The 18,773-nt window shown below is 57.4% G+C and overlaps 1 protein-coding gene across 1 annotated transcript; it reads right to left on the bottom strand.

Annotated features, from left to right (window-relative positions):
* Positions 1-4,439: 4,439 nt before the first annotated feature.
* On the bottom strand, positions 4,440-18,011 carry XYLT2 (xylosyltransferase 2). The gene is made up of 11 exons (XM_054585392.1): positions 17,790-18,011; positions 11,205-11,694; positions 10,748-10,923; positions 10,283-10,485; positions 9,760-9,840; positions 9,352-9,568; positions 9,087-9,263; positions 8,569-8,834; positions 8,090-8,285; positions 7,144-7,477; positions 4,440-5,615 (listed from the first exon to the last, which is right to left on the bottom strand). Exons 1-11 carry the CDS (start codon positions 17,922-17,924, stop codon positions 5,293-5,295), a joined length of 2,598 nt encoding a protein of 865 aa, XP_054441367.1. The 5' UTR covers positions 17,925-18,011; the 3' UTR covers positions 4,440-5,292.
* Between the last annotated feature and the right edge of the window lie 762 nt (positions 18,012-18,773).

Here is an 18,773-nt window from a genome sequence, read left to right as displayed (position 1 = left end):
GGCTGGGCCCTGGGAGGAGTGGGTAGGGAGGACCAAAAGGAGAAGCGCCCTGATCATGTTCTTTTTCTGGAGTCACATTCAGAGGGACCTGGGTTGGCAGCTCCAGAAATGGCCACATGGCAGACCCCTTCCTGTCTCTGTTGTCCAGGGCGGAAAGGTGCCACCTACCCTGGAATACTGAGATTCTTCTAATGACGAGATAGAGTGACAAATGGGCTTCCTGCTCACCTGGCGAGACACACCCAGCTCACATTCTTTTCTGGTTCTTGGTTTATCATAAACCATAAACAGCAGCAATGAATCTGGCTTCAGGAGTGCTAAGTCTGGGTTTGGAGTAGTCTGGGGGCAGTATTTCACTGTCAGCCCTACCCAGGACCTTCAGAGGCTTGCTTCGGGTGGGAGGGCCAGCCGGGAAGACTCAGCTGGCACCGATGACAGTCCTGGTTGGTGGAAGTGCTGAAGCAGCAGCAATTCAAAATGAAGCTCAGGATTCAGAGTCAGTGTACCAGAGAGCAGTCTGCGGACTTCTTGTCCCCATGTCCCTCTCCCCATCCCCTCCACCAAGTCCCGGGCCCAAAGCTCAGACCCTCAGCATTTCTGAAATGCACTGGGATGTGAAGAGATTCCACTCCTGTCCGGCCACTAGCTCGTTCTCTTACGATTTGGCAGCCATCTCTGGTGACCTTTGGAGGAGGTGTCAGAGAAAACCTCCCCATCCCCATTTCTCCATCCTCTTCTCTGGTGCCCAGAGTTCGGTGTGGGGTGAGGTGGTCAAAGCCTGGGGAGGCTGCAGGTCAGGTTTATTTTGCTTTCTGTACCCAGGATCTCATACGGTGCCCATCCCTGGGGAGAGGACTGACAGTACTTTAGTCTCCACCTCCCCTTTCACAGAGGCCAAGGCTCTGGGCTGTCCCCTGGGAGCTAAGGAGAAAGGGTGGGCCTCCAGCTGCTTGGAAAGCTGGGGAAAGACCATTGTCTTCATCAGCAGCTCCCAGCACTGGGTCCTGTTTAACATTTGCCAGGGAGGAGGCTGGCCAGGATGTTATTAACCCTTTCCCCACTGCTGCCATGGCTCAGGAGGAACCCAGCCTGGAAGATGCAGAGTCCAGAGAGTAAATTCCAAAGCCCCCATTCATACTGAACAGAAAGCTGGTGCCCTTTTGTTGGGATTGGGTGAGGGGGCACGGAAGGGAGGGGTGGTTGGGTTGTGGTGCTTGCGTGCTGGCTGGGGCTGTGGGAGAAGTGGCAGGAGCAGAGGACCTGGCAGCACCGGGCCTCTGGCCGGTACAGCGGCGGCAGGAGGACAGCTGGGATGAACACTGGGGAGGAAACCACTCCCTGGAGAGGCAGAGGCAGGGCAGCCTGCACCCGGCTGCGTGGGCTCGTCTCACCTCCCCGGACTGGAATTCCACTCCAGAAGTTGGGTAGGAATGACCTGGCTGGGTCTAGTATCAGCTGGACATGCAGGGGAGACTGAGGTGCAGGCCCTTTTGGCTGCTGCATGAACCCCCTGAGGTAGAGATTTGTGAGAGAGCAGAATAGCTACCCTGTCTCTTCCTTCAGCCCAGGAAAGGAGTGGTGTGTGCGAGGGGGTTTACAGAGGGACAGACTTGGGGAAGGACCTTGTGGCAGGGGCAGGCACCCTTAGAAACAGTGGATCTGAGGAGGCAGGGAGGACTCAAGAATGAATCTGAAATCGGATTCCTGGTGCCAGCCCTCTCCATGGTCGTAGACTGTGACTTTGCAGAAACTGGCAAACGTGGCAGGGACCTCAGGGACCACAGACCACACAGCATTCTTCCCAAGTGGCTGACTCTAGGTGACCCTGTAGATGAAGAGGTTGGCTTCTGGTCTATGGTGAGGGGCCAAGGGTGCATCTGCCCCTAGTGTAGCATTCAGGGCAGCAGTAGGTACTCATCAGTGGCCACAGCTGTGGCTAAGAGGCTGCTGTCCATGATAATTTCTGCATGGGAGGCAGCAGTGGCAGAGAGGTGCCAAGAAAGGGCATCAGCCTTGAATGACCTCTAAGCCAGCCAGCAGGGCTGTAGGACAGGCTCTCCTCCCTACCCCACCCCTGAACCCCCTGCCCAGGGCTGCCTCCCAACCCAGGAACCCTGGCTCAGAGGACCAACTTCATCCAGAGCTGGGGTATCTGTGAGCAGCTCTCCAGCTCCTTGGCTTGTGCCCCAGCTTGTCCCGGTCAGCAGTATGCCATGACCTAGTGTCCCATAGGTGGTGCTCCCCTCTGCAGGCCTGGCAGCCACGAGGGTCCTTTAAAACCTTCGGGAGAAGGGGGTGGCCAGGAACAGGCTTGGCTTCTGCTAAACCCGATAGCCAGCCAGGGGAGCTCCAACTCACTCAGATCTCTGCACTTCTTATCCCAGATCCCCTCCTGGCCAACTCTGCCCCTCTCCCCATTGACTCAGGTAACTGGGCTCCAGATTCCAATCGGCTGTCCTCCAATCTTGGCTTCCACAGCTAGTGGAACTGAGGTGTCCGTGGTTGCCCTGGAAATCGGGCACATGAGCCACAAAATACAAAAGCCTCCACCCTGGCTCCCCTTCTCCTTCTAAATTGTGTAGCTCCGGGGCCCAGGCTTCTCCGCCCACCACCAGCTCTGCCCCACTTTCTAATCTTGATCTTGGGGGTCTACCCAGGGGAGGATTTCAAAGAACCCTCAAAAAGCCGACGCCTCTAGGCTGAGCTAACCCTACAGAATGACGGGTGGAAAACAGGGCCGGTTGGCAGAGGAGCTGCACTCAGCACGTGCCTCAGTAACTGGGCGGGGGAGAGCATGGGAGAGGGCCCCCTCCCCCGAGCCTGCCCTCTTAACTTGCCAGGAGTCAGGGAAGCCTGGTCCCTGGCCTGCAGTGGTTCTAACTCATGGGGCCGAGACAGGCTGCCAGAGGAGTGGGGGTGAGGCTGAACTTAGAGTTCTCATAGGCCTGCAAATTAAATCACCTGGGGGAGCTTTGCATTCTGACCATTACTGGGCTTCCACCTCAGGCCAATTAACTCAGAATCCTCAGTCAAGCTCAGAGTCCACTGGGTTAAAAGGGCAAACACATTATGTTCCAGCAGGTGACAATAATGAGGAACTAGGAAGTGGTGTGACTGGGACTGAACCAGAGAGCACTTGTCCCTCCCAAGTTCAAAAAACAAATCTGAAAACCTGTGCTAGCCTAACAGTAGCATAGCCACAACCCAGGTTAGAGCTGCGGGCTGGCCTGCGAGTCCTTAGCAGTCAAGTGTTCTGATATTTACTGCCTGGGTGTAATATGCTGAAACATTATTTTTATTTACCTAGGATTTGATGTTTAAAAAAATTCTAGAGAACCAGAGTAGTTTCCCGATGTTCACTAAAATAGGGGCCAGAAAAAGATCTCAGCCCCTAAACCCAGTTTTCTTGGAGTTGTTGGCTGTTAGGTCCCTGCCCTTACGAGCAGAATGAGGTGACATGGAGGCCTGCTCCATCTGAAACCTGCTGCCACCACTTATAGCTATGACTTTGGGCTCATCATTTCAGTTTTCTGACGTGCTAAAGGAAGATAATTAAAGTATCTGCCTCAGAGGATGCTGAGGATTAAATGAGGTACTGCCCACAGGTCAGCACAGTGGCTGAACAGAAAACCCCAAAGCAGTTCTTGGTGGTCAGGGGTGCCCTCTCCTGGCAACTAGGAAAACTTGACATGTGGCAGCCAGGGTAGGAACTGAGCCCTTTGCTCCCCCAGCTGAGCCGGCCAGGCCAGTGTGACTGGCTGAGAGAGGCCTGAGAACCCTTCACTCTCACTCCCATGTGAGGTAAGGCAGGACTGATACTGACAGCCCTGGCTGGCAATGGCAGAAGAGTAGGAGGGGGAAAGGGCCTTGAGAAAAGGAAGCTAGATGAGCCTTTCCAACACAGCCCTCCCAGGTCTTAGGACAGTGGCCAGGGACCCAAGCCACTGCTACTCCTGCCCCTACAGGGACAAGCTTCAAAGGTAATCAGTCAGCTCTGGCTGGGGTCACTTCTGTTCTTGAGGGGGCTCCAAAATCAGGGCTGGGTGGGAAGCAGAGTGAGGAGGGCTTTGGGGTGGGCCCTGGGGACGGACGCCAAAGCAGCCAACATCGGCCTTGGCCTGGCGGCAGGGGAAGAATTGCCAAGTCGGGACTCAAGAACTGAATTGGCTCTCACACTGGCCTACTGGGTGGCAACGAGGAAGTCTCTGGGCTTCTTCACTCCTTCGAAAAAGACAGAGCTGTATTAGATGGCTTCTTGCACCCCTTCTGGTTCTTGGGTAGAGTCTAAGCTGTTGCCACTCTTTGGAATGAGACCTCTACCTCATGGCTGCCAAAGTACCAGCCAAGACTTTTAGAAGACCTAAGAATGATGGCTTCCCAACACCCAGGAGGAAAAACGCAGAGGCTTGGCTTAGAGAGATAGAGATATATTTCTTCTGTTGCATATTTCAGACTTCACACTGAGCTTCAGGCACAATGCTGCTCCAGGTTCTTCTGAGAGCCCTGCCAGAGTCTTCTTCCCATGCTGCTCATGAGGTCTTGCCTCTCCAGGGCAGGACCCCAGGCTCTGCTTGCAGCTCTGGGTACCTGGGAGACTCTACATTGGTCTCAGTAGGCCCTGGGGCCCCGCCTTTCCCATCAAGGAGCAGGGCATGCTGGAAAACCCTAGAGCCAGCCCCACCCCCTCTTCTATGGTCCCCTGGCTACAAGAGGAGAGGCTGTCCCCCTAGGGTCCAGCTCTGCAGTGCTCCTCCAAATCACCTGTTCTCTGGGCCTCCAAGCCTGGCCTGGCACTCAGAGCCTCAGCCAAGAGCACCACAGGCCTGGGCTCGGGGATGAGGCCCTGGAGAGCGAGGTAGGCCCCGCCTCCAGAGCAACAGCAGATGGGCTCATCAGGCTCCTGCTCCCCAGAGCCATGGCCCACTTCTGGGGCTGCTCTGAGCCCTATTGCACATCTTTTGTTTCCAGTTCCTCCCCCAACCACCCATTCTCCTTAAAAAAAAAAGAAAAAGAAAAAGAAAAAAATTAGAGAAGGCTTGGAAGAGCGGGGTGAGGAAGCTGGAGCCCTTCTCCTCACATCCTGGCCACTCTCTGGTCCCCAGCAGAGCCATTAGCAGTAGTAAATACTACGCCCGCCCACCTTGCCCGCCCACCTTGCCGTCAGTGCAGGTTCTTGATGGCTGACATGGGTGTGTTGCTTGGGCTTCTGGTTCTTGCCTCTTGGTTGGGGGGGACATCCCTCCTTGTAAGTGCAATTCCCCCAGTGTTCTGTATGTGCTGGCTGGGGCCCTGCTACCTGAGTCGCCCGTCTGCTTTGACAGGCCCCAGCTCTGATTTAGGATCGGGGAACAGAGAGCTCCAGCTGGTCAGTCTGCAGAGCTCCAGGGAAGGGCAGGTGGAGGGGCCCGTGGCACATAGTCCAGCCACAGACCAGAAGCTGCTCAGTTCCCCATCTGTCCAGGCCTCAAGCGCAGGGCCTGTGAGCAACGTGTGCTGCCGGGCGGCCTCCTCCACAGGCTCTGGCTGAGGCAGGTTCAGGATGCCACTCAGGCCCTGGAAACTCTGCTCCATGTACTCGTTGTGGGGGGGCCCGGCATGCAGCCAGCTGGCATCATCTGGGGGTGCAAGATCATGCAGTCAGTGCGCCTGGCCCAGCTAATTCCATGAAGGCCAGACCCCGGAAGTCAGGTCTGGCGACCCCAGTTCCTGTCCCAACTCTGCTACTGAGTCACATCTTGCTGAGTGACCTGAGTTCTTGGGCTAATCCACAGAACTTTCTGTGCCTGTAAAATCATTCATTTTATAAAATCAAGACAGTCATCCCTGAATCCCCAACAAGAGGACTGAGTAAAACAGTGGATTTGAGGCACTTTAGAAAATAAGGTAACTCTCCCGTAATGGTCTGGCTTGTGTCGCCCCTGCCCATCCTCTGTGTCCTGTGGTTCCCAGAGCCATCAGAAGCCTCATATTCAGGCCCTCCAGCTATGGGGCCCTGCTGGCTTCACCAGCCTTTTCTGCCACCACCCTGCATCCTGTCCCCCTCCACTCTGTTTCCCTCGTGCATCAGGCACCTGCCAACTTTGTTCCCTCAGCTTAGAATACCCTTCTATGAAAATCCAGCTTATTCAAGGCTCAGCTCCAATACCCGTCTGCGGTAAAGCTGGCCTCCATTCCTCCCTCATCCTCTCTTGCGGGCTTAGTCCTGGGAAAGCAGGGGCGCAGCAGCCTGCTCTGGGTCTGCCATAGCCGCTGCTCTCTCTCTTCCTCTGGGTTACCCCCACTCTGACCCACCTTGTCTGGGATAGGATGTGGCCAGAGGAAGGAAACATGCTCCTACCTACTGAGCACCTATTGCACATTAGCCACTCTTACCCACGTACTCATCCCAGATGTCTCCCAGGGGCTCGTTACTTGGGAGACATAGCCCCACCCCTCCCCCTGAGGGAACCTCTAGCCTACACCTGTGTGCAGAGTCGGCTCCCTTAGCCTCAGCCAAGTGGGTGGAGGGCCATGTGACCCTGCCAACCAGGCCATACAGTCAGATTTGCTGTCCTAAGAATGTGGAATTTGGGGACCCAGAGGCCCTAGTCAGTCTCTGTTGCCTACAAGGCCATGTATCATACATCAAGAAGCCAGGGCCTGAGGCTGACACACAGAGAGAAGGCAGGACAATGCACAAGACCTCCCCCCCCCCCAGAGAGACTAACAAAGCACCCCTGGTTTCCAGTGAGACTTGAGACATTTCCTGGGGTGTGTGGGGCACAGCCGTGCATTCTCCAGTAACTCCCCCTTTTTTATTTGAGCTAGTTTATTTGAGCTAGTTTGAGTGGATTTGTGTTCCATGCACCCAGGAGGTCTGCAATAGTTATAATCCTCCTACCTTACACATAATAAGACTGAGGCTCAGGAAATAGATTGCCAAGTATAAAAGCCCAACTATCAAAGCTATGTTCCAAAGCCAAGTCTACCTGACTGCAGAGCTTCCCCTTCATACCACAGCGGAGCCCTAGGATGCTAAGGGGAGACGATCAAGTCCCCCCCATTCCCCCTTCCCCGTCTCTAGTGATGGGGTCAGCGCTGATGGTCAGCCTCTTAGAGTCACCTCCCTGGCTTCTGGGCATCATTTGGGAACTAGATTCTTACCTTTCCTGAGAGGTAGTTTGCGGTTGAAGGTCAAGGGCAGCACGAGGAAGTGGGTCTCACCCAGGGGTTCCCAGAACTGAAGCAGTCGGACAGTCCAGGCCCCTGGCCGCAGAGGCCGGCTCAGTGGGGGCTTGTACTGCGTGACCTCGGTCTCTGTGTCTACTACAATGTCGTAAGACGTGGCCACCACATAGGTGGGGTCGATCCATACCACAGTGGCTGTGAGGTTGGGGCCCCGGGCCCAGCGCTGCATGGCCACAGGCTCATCCAGTGGCCCCAGCAACCCCCCAAAGTTCCGGAAAAGACGCTCTTTGGGGTCCCACTCGGTGCCAACCTGTAGGGAGGGAAGCAGCTGGGCAGGATCCTGGGGGAAAATTCCTTCTCTCTACTCTAATGCTACCTCTAATGCACTCAAGCTAGTCACTGTTTCCTTCTGGGTCTGTTTTCCCATCTGCAAAATGAAGGTCTTGGACTAGAGTTTGTTCTAGGCTCCCATTCTGGCCTGGTCTGCAACGGTGGGGCAGGAAGGCAGAGAAAAGTTTCGAAGTCCTGCCTAGAGAACATCCCCACACGAAGCCAAGGCCCCTGAGAAAGAGATCTAGAGACACTGATAGCCTGAATGGAACGTGCCAAGTCCCTCTAGAAAAATCCTTGTAGTTTAGAAGATGGGGTTGCAGTATAGTGGAACTGCAGTCTCCTCTCTGATCACCGCATGTCCTCTGTGCACCCCAAGTGGGAGCTCACCCTCCAAGTGTGCATGCAGGGGTGACCTGGGGATGTGCACAAGGCATTGCCAAGGCTGCAATCACTGGGAAAGAAGAGCCCACGAACCCAGTCCTGAAAGGCCTCCCCCAGCCTTGACCCTCCCTCAGTGTCTGTCCCTGTCTTCCCACTGGCCTGAGTCTTGCTGGGGGTCAGAAGGGAACAAGGGGAGGGCCTGTCCCACCTCCAAACTCTGGAGCCGGCTGGCCTGGTCACTGCGCCCCAACAGCTTCAGCGACCCCTGGGGCATCAGCCACATCTCAAGCGTCTCTGCTGGCCCCTGGACTGAGGGCTGCACCACCTGCGTCACCAGGTAGCCCTGGAAATGGTCGTCATAGAAATACAGGTGCACGCTGGACGGCAAGCCCCTGGGCTCAAACCTAAGAAGGTTCCATCGGGGAGAAAGGGAGATGCCATCAGCATATCCAACTTGGTCTGGAGTCCCAGGGAGGGGCTCTGGGGAGTCCCATTCCCAGGCACTTTCTTTGCCCCAAATCTCACACCCACAGCACCTACGTGCCTGGCTCTTGCCATCTCTGTTTTACTTGCATTTTCCTCTGCCTTACACTGGGAGCTCCCTGGTGGCAGGGGATGTCTCTTTCTAATTGGCTTGCCCCTCAGTCAGCACACCCTGAGGGCCTGCAGTATGTCAGAAGGTCTCACCTGCAGAGTGGGGTGGCCGGCGGGGACGCAGTGGTGGCCGCATGGCGCAGGCTGAGGCGGGCAAAGGCGGTGTAAGCGGTGAGCATGACATCACTGAGTCCGCTGGGGCCATCGGCGGCGGCATCATAGACATTCTCCCAGTAGGCCTTGAGGGCTGGTGTGCCAGGGGGGTAGTTGCCATACAGGTGGAAGTCCAGAATTTCCAGTACCTCCTGGTTCACAGTAGACTCAAACTTCCGGGCAAAGAAGGTGGGTCTGGAAACTTGCTGGAGCAGGAGAGGAAAGGAGCATAAAGGGGTCTGGAGGTCCCAGAGAGTATGGCAGGGGAAGGGCCTTTCCCAACAGATTGGCCTCTGGGGCTTTTCCTGCTGCCACAGTAGCCCCAAGAGCCCTGAGGGCTGCTCTAGGTGAAGGCCCCAGATTCTCTGATCAGCCCACCCTGAATGCTTTCTGACCCCGGTGAAAGGCCCAGGAGAGGCCCTAGCAAGGGGCAGCGACGAGGAGCCCTGGGGATGCACCTGCAGCCGGAGGAAGTCCTGAGGCTTAAAGTCGTTGGGGGAGCAACCGCACCAGTCCACAATGTGCTTGTACTGGCACTTGCAGCCCAGCTTACGGTTCCAGTTGGTGACCCGCAGGTTGTTGTCCACAAGGGTCTCGCAGGCCGGGCTATTCTCCAGCACTGTGTGGAAGAAGGACTGCGGGTGGCAGGACAGGGTGGATGGTGAGCTGTGGGCACCCTACCAAGCTCCCTCCTGGGCCTGGGTGAGGGCCCGGGTCACCCACCTCAGCTGGGAGCAGCGTGTAGGTGTAGAACTGGCGCAGCTGGGCCACAAGCGGGTCGTCCGTGTACACCACATACTCCACGAAGCTGCGTGTCAGCACAAACCAGTCGGAGCCACCGTCTACCACGATGCCCGCCGGGATCTGCCGTTCGCCCAGGCGCCACATGTGTGAGTCACATTCATGGAAGAGCCGGTCCAGGCCCTGTTTCTTGATGAACCTGTGGGCAGCAGACCGGCCGGGGCCGGGGGTTGTGTAGGGGGGCGTCCAGGCTGTTCCATCTGCCTGGGAACCAGCACTCCTCCATCTGTGATTGGTTTGGAGGCTTCGTAACCCTGGGCTGGGCACCCACGTCCCCTGTGTGGGAGGGGCTGTGATGAGACCGCAGGGCCTCTTCTCCCATCCCCTCACCTGGAGTTGTCCCTGCCATGTGACTTGAGGAAATTCTTGTCCCGGTTCTTGGACAGGAAAGCCACCAACTCCTCATTGGTCCTGGAGAGGGAATGGGGGGTGGGCACTGTGTGTGAGGGCTGTTCAGTCACTGGCCCAAAGCGACTCTCCCCAGCACGCCTCTCCTTCACCTCTGGGCCTCCTGGCCATGTGCCTTACCCTGGGTGATGCTCGGGGGTGGTGGGCGCCTGAGGGCCCCAAGGAAGACCACCCCATCCTTCCCGCACCCCTGGCTGTCTGACCCAGCACCTCAGCACAAACCTCTGGCTCCTCCTCCTCCCATCTCTGCCACTCTCAACTCTCACATCACATCACTATTCACCATTCCCTCTCCTAAAACATGGCTCTAAAACAGGGACCGTGTCTGGACTGTACGGATCCCAGAATGAGGCCCGTGGGGGGAAGGGGCCGATCCGGACCCTCCAGCCCCAAGTGTCCACATGGGCTCCCTCTCAGCCGGAGGGTTCAGAGCACCACCCCATACCTGGTTGGGTAGTCGGTGGCACTGAGGTTTATGAAGAAGTCCCAGGCCCAGCCAGGCACCTCCAGCAGGTCCTGCATGCTCCGCAGATACATCCTCAGCAGACTGGCCCCACCCCAGATGGTGACCATGCGCCAGGGTGTCACCCGAATGTTGTCATACTGCCGGGCCAGCTCCACCACCTCCCGGTGCAGGTAGTTGGAGCGCTAGGTAGGTGGGGGATGGGAGATTCTCAACAGCCACAGGTGGACCCTCAGCATTACGACCTCCCCACCCCGCCCCAAGCCCAGGACAGAGTACAAGTGACATGGAATGGAGAGCGCACATGTCACCTTGGGCTGGCTGTCCCCCTATTCTAGGCCTATTTCCCTAGCTAGAGGCCACCTGAGCAGGTCAGAAACCCTGTCTCTCTGCGACCTGGGTCTCTGCTCTGCTCCCTCAGAACCCCTTGGTCACCCCCCACAGTACCTTATCCACGTGGATATAAAAGAAGTGCTGCTCATGGTAGACGGCCTTGAGGAGACGCTTCAGCTGGCGGATGGCGCGGCCATGAACCACCAGCATGTAGGCGATTCGTACTGGGGGGCCAGCCACGGGCTGCTGGGCCCGGGCCTCATCCCACTGGATGCCGGGGCTCATCTTACCTGAGCAGAGAACAGGGGCACCAGTGAGGCCCCTCTCTAGGTCACAGGGTGGAGGTCAGACGGGAAGTGGGAGCTGCCCGCTTTCCAAAGGAAGAATCCCAGGCTCGGAGCCCAGCGCTGCTGGGGCCCCTCCACCACCGCCCCTTAGTGTGCTCATCCCCACCAGCTAGGCAAGGTGGGGGGGGGTCCCTCTGAGCTTTCCTGCTCTGAGAAAGGGGGGTGAGATCCCTGTCATGTCACCTCCCGGGGCTGCCACCTCTCCACCCATGCCTGCCTCTTACCAGCCAGCTGGCAGTGCCGAGGCACAGCCTTAGGCATCAGGCTCCCGGCCTGGTGTAGGCACACCACGTTGGCGATCTCTTGCTGGCACTGCTTGGTGCTGGCCCGGGCCAGTGCAGACAGTGCGTCTTTGCCCAAAATCTCGCACTTGGGGGTGAAGCCGTTGTCTGTGGGCTGGGGGGCGCCCTCCACACTCCCAGTGTCTCCATGTGGGAAGCCAGCTGCCCCAACCAGAGCCTCCCCCGCGGCCGCCCCACTCAGGTTCTGGCGGCTGGGGGCCTCTGGGGGTGGGGCGGGAGGGACCCTTCGGCTAGCTCTGTGCCGGCTGGTAACTGCCCGCACCACTTTGGCCACGGGCACGCCCGGGCTCTCAGCACGGCCCCGCCAGCGCCCATGCCTTCTGCCGGCGCTGCCCCGCCGCCCAGCAGAACTGTCTGTGTCCTTGGAGCCCTCGCCAGGGTCCAGTGGCCGTGGCTTCCTCTGCCTTCCTTTCTGTAAAAGACAGGCAGACACAGGTCACTGGGACAGTCACTCTCCTCCTTTTGCTCCCTGCTGGCCTCAGACCTCGATCCCCTGCAACCTCTAACCTAGAGAAGCTCTGTTCACCTGAGGACTCTGCGCAAATAGCATTTCTGCTGGGAGTTCTCCCCGTCCTCCCCCCGCGGTACCATTGCACCGGCATCCCTACTACCACACAGATCTCTGGGTACCGAGTCTCCTCTGGGCTTTGGAGTCAGTACCACTTTCTTTTTCAGCAGATGTGAAAATGAATGTCCACATAGGTCACAAGAGAAGGGTGTGGAGACCATGCAGAGGACCTAGGAGTGTCCACTCCCACCCTGGCTTAGCTGGGAAGAGACAGAAGAAAAGCATTCTTCTGCCCATAGCATTTCCATGAGGCTGCACAACTGAGACCCCAATGGAGAGAAGGGGTCTTTCCTGGCGGAGAGGATAGAGGTAAAACCTGAGATCTCTCCCCACCTCCATATTGGCTGGGTTCTCTCGGAAACAGAGACCACCAAAACAGAGTAAGAGTGCAAGATTTTCAGTGGCAGTAACACCTGTAGATGATGGGGAGCAAGGGCAGGAGGCGGCAGGCTAAGTCTTCACACCGCCTGCCAAGTCGGCCCGACACCTGTGCGAGGAGGGGAGGAAGGAAGGGCTGAGGACTACAGTACAGCTTGGAGGGAGCCTCAGCTGGCTAATGGGAATTCCAGTGCAAAGACCGCCTGTGGATGTGAGTGCTGACCCCCCTGCCACACTCCGTCACTGGCTGGGGCTGCAAGGCCAGGCAGCGCATGAAGACACCCGCTGCTGGAGGCTGGCAACTAAGTGCTTCTCACAGCAAGTTCCCTGGGAGGGAAATATGGGTGGTGGGCCTTCATGGCTGCCACACCCCACTTCCTGGCCTCTGCTGCCTCTTCTCAAAGATGGCCCAGTCACACTTGAAAGACATGTATACCTACCCTCTTCCCCAGCTCTCCCTGTCCCCCTCTCTTTGTTCCCTGACTGACCAAATCCCACCCACCCTTCAAGATCCCCTCATGTGAAGCCCACACATTTGCCCCCGAGTTGGACATTCCTCTAGCAGACAGAGCTGCTGGGAGGCTATCATGTCAGCCCCATCTTCCCAGAGACCAGCGGAGTAGCTGGCACACAGGGACCATGCAGTTGGTGTCTGGTGGACGAGACAAGGAAGAGAAGGAAAAGCAAGAGCCACTGTGTGACTACTCTGGAATCCCCAGGGCTCCATTCCTAGCTTGGCCACTCCCCCAGTCACCTACCTTCTCTGAGCATATTCCCTCAGCTGTAAAACTCAGGAGGAGAGCGTGTCAAATGAGACAGAGCATGAAATAATGTAGCTAGAAAGACCTGTCTCCGTTAGCGGCCCCCATTTTTCTCTCGCCACTCTCTTGTCAGCGCACTCCATGGGTCTTCCCCTCCACTCCACGAGCACCAAAGTGCTTTCCAGCATGGCCTTTCAGTAGCATGACTTACGGGAATGCAGCCTCTGCTTGAAGCGCCCTCCTCGCCGGGCTTCCAGGATGCCCTCCCCGTGTTCCCTCTGCCTCGTGGCCACTCACCAGCCTTCCTGGCTGAGCCTCCTTTACCTCCCAAGGCTACCCTGGGCCTTTCCCTGTCCTAGTTCTAGAGGGGATTTCCTTCAGTCTCTCAACTCAATCCACCCCCAGCTTTGTCCATGTAGCCTGGATTGCTCCCTTGAACTTTTAGGTTTTTAATTGCCCACCCTCTTGACATCTCCCCAGGGAGCTTCATATCCCCATCAACCCCGCAAGTCCAAAGCCAGCTGTGGATCTTCCTCCTTAACTGGCTCCTACTTCACCAGCTCAGCAATTAGCAACTCCATCCTTCAAGTTGCTCAGGCCAAAACCCTTTAGGAGTTATCTTTGACTTTTATTTCCCTCACACCCCACATCCAATCAACCATCATTGAATCCTGTTGGGGTTACCTCAAGAATGTAACTACATCTGGAATCGGAGTCCTTCTCACTGCCTCCATCACTACCACTCCAGCCTGTCCTGTGCCTGGAATGCTCCCCACCTAGATGTCCCCACAGCTCATTCTGGCTACTTCACTTCTTCGTTCAGATGGCATCTTCTCAGTATGGCCTACCTTAACATTGTACTTAAAACTCCAGCCTTCCCTCATCCTTTCCTTTATCTTGCCCATAGCACATTCAGCCTCTCTCATCCTATAATGTATTATTCTTTGTCCCTCCCCTTCCGAGAAGGTAAGCTTCACAAGGACAGGGCTCTTTGATGTTTTGTTCACTAATGGATTCTGAGAGCCCAGAAGAATGTCTGGCAATATTAGACACCCAATAAATATTTGCTGAATGAATGAATGAATGAATGAATGAAAAGCTCTTGGCATAGGCTAGGATTAGATAAGTATTATTATTGGAAGGGGAGTAGGAACTAGTCAAATACAATGTCAGAAGAGAGCCCAAGGCCTTGAGGCATTTTGGACTCTGTTGTGTTGGTTTTTCTGTGCCCCTCCCCTCCCTAGGACCTTCTTCCTCTTCCCTGTCAGAGCCTGGCACCTCACATGCCATCTTAGGGCCAGAGGCCATCCCTCCACCCTAGTACTTATGCCCTTTGTGCCTAGCGCCCAGCTAGCCCTCTGACCTATTGAGGGGCACCCAGTGAGAGCTGAGAGTGTGTTTTCCCATCCAAGAAGAAACACCTGCAAGAGGGAGGGCAGGGTGGGGACGAAGCAGCAAACCCCATGCTGAGCCAACGTTGGGTGAGGCACCCTGAACTGGGAAGCCCCCGGCAAGGTAAATGCAGCTCCACTGAGCTGAGTGTACATCAACCTGGCGATGCCTGGCCTGGCCACACGTCAGAGAAAGACATCCTCAGCTTAGGTGGGCAGAGATGGCAGGGGAGCTGTGGGCTCTCGGGGTGGAAGCCAGTCTCAGCAAGTCAGGAGCTGGTCAGGAGGGCAGGGTCCAGGGCACAGGGCCAGGCTGGCTGTGGTGGGAGGCAGGATGTGGGAGGAGACGGGCATGTTGGTGCCGTGCACTGCAGCAGGGCGCTGGCTGACCCTGAGAAGGACAATCCCAGCGGAGGCTGGGGGACCAGGAGGCAGCAGTGAGGAATGGGAGAGAAGAGGGTCCTTGGTGGACAGCCAGCCCCCAGCCCTGCCCCCTCCCAGGCATGTTCATATGGGCTGCAGCAGGGCTGCTATGGGAGCTGTTACCAGTTGTCCCTGAGGTCAGAGTCCTGGAGGGCAGGGTCCCCTCTGATTACTGAGGGTGGAGATTGGCCCCTTCTGGCCTCTGAGGCTCCCTCCTCCCCAGTGAGGAGATTTGAAGTCTCCTGTCCCTTTCCAGCTCTGCAGCTCCTCCTCAGAATCCTCTGAGCTGGGGAATAAGAACACAGAGCCGTTTTCCCCACACCCCACTTCCTTCGGGCTTCTCGGACTGAGTTTAAGATAAGTGGTGAGGCAGTGTTTGTGAAAGCTTTGAAAACGATAAAGAGGCTCTCTGTATGTTAATGATCATGCCTGGCCTCCACTCCGGCCCCCTCCAGAGATGGGCAGAGTGTACGACGTAAATGCACATCTGATCCCATTGCTGTGTAACCCCGTGGGGGGCTTTCCCACTGCACTTCCCATAAAGCCCTCACCCCTCACCGCAGCCTGGACTAACTCTTCAACCTTCTTCCAGGGAACATACCACACCCTCCTTCCATTCATCATAGGCAGCTGAGCCCATACAACTCAGGGCCTTCTGCCCAAACTCTGCCCACCTCTTCCCCTGGCTGTCTGGCTCCTTCAGCTCACATGCTACTTCTTGCCGAAGCCTTTCCTGACCCACTGATCTAAATCAGCCCCCTTGTTATTTTACTGAGTTCCCTTTTCACTGTCAGCCCCTCCCTGCAGACTGTCTGCCCAGGAGGGCTGAGACCCTGTTGATTTTGTGTATTTCTGTATGCATAGTATTAGCATACTGCCTGGTACCACATAGAACTTAATAAATAAATATTTGTTGAATGAATGAATGAATAAATGAATGAATCCCTACTCCCAATGTGCTGAGATAACAATACGTTATTTATTGATGGCTTAGCATATGCCAGGAACTCCCGCAAATACTCCACCAGCATCATTCATTTAATCTTTACAGTCAACCAGGGAAAGAGATGCTGTTAGTATCCCCATCATGAGGGGAGACACTGAGGAGGACACGGTGAGATTAGGTGATTTGCCAGTGGTCACACCACTACCTAGCAGCCATGCTGGAAAAGGACACAGGACCGTGAAATGGGGCGGTCCAACTTCAGTGCTCACCTTCCTAAGCACTAGGTTATGCTGCCTGGCAACCCTGAGGTTTGGGAGGCGGCTACTGAGAGGGTCCGAGCACCGATGGCTGCTTGGACTACACAGTCTTTCAATCATTAAGGATCATTTTCCATTCCAGGCCAGTATTCCCCCTGAGTTTCCGGCAGGAGGAAGTGGGAAGGTGGGATCCCAGCCACCACACTGCCGCTGTTCTCCACCCCAGGGCAGCCGGGGCCTTCAATCCTGGACAATCTCTCAGCCTTCCCAGAGACTCACAGAGTCAGGCAGCAGCTCAGGGCCATTTGCTTCTGAGAAGCCTCAGAGGTTTTGCCATGTCCCCCTCCTCAGAGGTCACCGGCCTCTGCTCACATACCCCAGGGTCAGCGGGCTCCCTAACTGCCTTGGCAGCCCATTCCATCTTAGAATGTCTCATCTGCCCAGTCTCCTGACACTGGGCCCAAAATGTTCTCTTCCTCCTACATACTGGTCCACACAGAACAAGCTCACTCCTCCCATGTCACAGAGCCAGCCTCCCACACCCCCACCCTCAGCTCCTTTACAAGTTACAGTCTCCTGTGACTACGTTCCATCTCCCCTCAGCATCCCAGCCTCCTGGCTCTCCCAAAGAAGGCAAGGACAGGGGTTCTCCCAGTCTCCACACCAGGCCTTCCAGACTGCCCAGATACATGAAGGGAAAGTGGACGTCGGGGTTCCTTTGGCCTTCGCCCTGCGGGGTGAAGAGGCCCAGGAGGACATGGCAAGCAGAGTGCCTGTCCCAGAGTCCTAGAGGCACCAGAACCCAGGGGGTGGGGTGGACACAGGGAAGCTCTGCCCTCCAGCCCCAGCTTAGGGCCAGGGTTTGGCCTATCCTCCTCGGTACTCCTTCCACACTAGCCCCAGACCCTACTGGACGCTTCCTGACCACCTTGGGGAGGACCTATATGGGACTCCAGCTGAAACCATGGTCAGCCTAGAGTGACAGAACCTCAGACCCTTGGGTGCAGGGACCCGGGAGTGAGCAGGGCAGGTCTGCCCCTGGCTCCAGGGTCTGGGGCTCTGCTAAACCAGCTGCTGCTGTCCACATTCCCAATCCCCTAATTCCCTGAGATCAACTCACCAGCTCACTTCCCTATGTCATCTCCTGAAGACCCATGCAGGTTCTTCTGGCGCGACCACTGGCGCGGCTTGGCTAGGCTAAGGAAGCCACGCCTCGGGACACTCCAGGTCTTTCCCTTGGGTTCACTCCCTGTTCCCTCAGTTGCCGGACTGAGTTCCATCCCCGGCCTCCACTTCCCCACCGATGACTACCTGTCACGCGCTTCTGGACTCGGATGCCCGGGGTCCCTCGGCCTCACGCCTCCGCCCACGGCGCGCACACCCCCGCCCCCTCCCAACTTCGGAAAGTTTGGCCTGGGGCTCCCCACCACGGAGCAGGCTCCGGCCCAGCCCCGCCTCCCAGCCCCGCTCCCTGCTCCTCTCTCCTGACCTTCATACTCCTGGGGCAGGAGACCACCGCACCAAGACCCGCTCCTCCCGCTCCGGCCCCCTGCCAGCCTGTCGCCCGGGCCTCCAGGTCACGTACCACCCCGCGCTCAGTCCCTTAGGTCCGCCTGAGAAGGGGCGCCAGGAGTCGCATGCACGGTTCCAGGCGGCTGCCCGCCGTCTGGCACGCATGCGGCCCATGCCCCACTTCCCCAGCCTGGGCAGCCCTTAGCCCCGCCAGGACCCCGCGCGCCCCCGCGCCCGGCCTGTCCGCCTGCCTGCCCGGCCGTCAGAGCACCTCGCCCGGCTCGTCCTCCTCCAGGCCGCTGAAGCTCCACACCACCAGGCCCTGCAGCAGCAGGATGGCGAGCGCCGTGGCGATTGCCAGCTTGTAGCGCCGCACCAGTTTCTGCACCCGCGCGCTCGCCACCATCTTCCTGCCCCAGACGCGGGGCGCGCGCCCAGCCCTGCAACCCGGCCGCGGGCGCGCGCAGGGGCGCGGGCCGAGACGGCTCCCCCCTTCTCCCGGAGGAGGGCCGGGCGCGCGCTAGGCTGGGGCGGGGCCGAGCCGGGGCTGGGGGCGGGACCCGCTGTACCAAATCGCCGTGCCCCTCAGGCTAGGGGCGGGGCCTGGACCCGCTGGGCTGCTAGCTCTGCCCCGCTTGGCTTGGGGCGGGGCGCTGGAGCCTCCGGCGCCCCGGCTTCGTCCCGGGCAGATCCTGGCTTGTCTTTGCCGGTTCCCCAGCTCATGTGTGTTTTCACCTGCTCTTGGGTCGCAAACCCATGGCCTCGCGGTGGAGAGAGGTCTGCAGCCCGACCTGTCTTCTGCCCGCCTCCTGGTGTTTCGGGGGGTGGGGAACTCAGTACCATCCTCGGCCCCAGGGTGAATAGAGAATGCCAGAGCTCCCAGAAACGCCAAGTTGCGAGAGACTGTGTGACACAGGCCCCTGCTTTTATGGAGATCCTGGAAGCAGCAACTACGGGGTAAAGTCTAGCCCTCTTGACTGGCATCAGAGGCCCTCACAAAGCCTCCTTTCCTTTCTTCTCGCTCTGTCAGCTAAAGATCCCCCTCACTCAGGCCTCCACTGGAGCCGTGGATCTCAAATTCCAGGGTGCGTCCGAATCACCTGGAGGCCTTGATAAAATATTGCTGGGTCCCACCCCGGGGTTTCAGCTTTGTTAGGTCCACAGTGGGACGCGAGAATGAGAATGTTCAGCAAGTTCCCAGGTGATGCTGATTCTGTTCATCTGGAACCACACTTGGAGAACCACTCCAGGGGTG

The sequence above is a fragment of the Pteronotus mesoamericanus genome, unplaced genomic scaffold (genome assembly GCF_021234165.1).
Source record: "Pteronotus mesoamericanus isolate MK-2021 breed Mesoamerican mustached bat unplaced genomic scaffold, CSHL_Meso_final contig_84, whole genome shotgun sequence".
In the NCBI taxonomy this organism is placed as follows: Eukaryota; Metazoa; Chordata; class Mammalia; order Chiroptera; family Mormoopidae; genus Pteronotus; species Pteronotus mesoamericanus.
This window is presented reverse-complemented; position numbering and strand designations above follow the sequence as displayed.

Excerpts from the sequence above, each read along its gene's own strand:
- XYLT2 (XM_054585392.1), bottom strand. The coding sequence starts at position 17,924 with ATGGTGGCGAGCGCGCGGGTGCAGAAACTGGTGCGGCGCTACAAGCTG. Across the intron at positions 9,841-10,282 it reads GCCACCGACTACCCAACCAG|GACCAATGAGGAGTTGGTGG; the intron begins GTATGGGGTGGT and ends TTCCCTCTCCAG. Across the intron at positions 9,569-9,759 it reads CATGGCAGGGACAACTCCAG|GTTCATCAAGAAACAGGGCC; the intron begins GTGAGGGGATGG and ends TGCTGCCCACAG.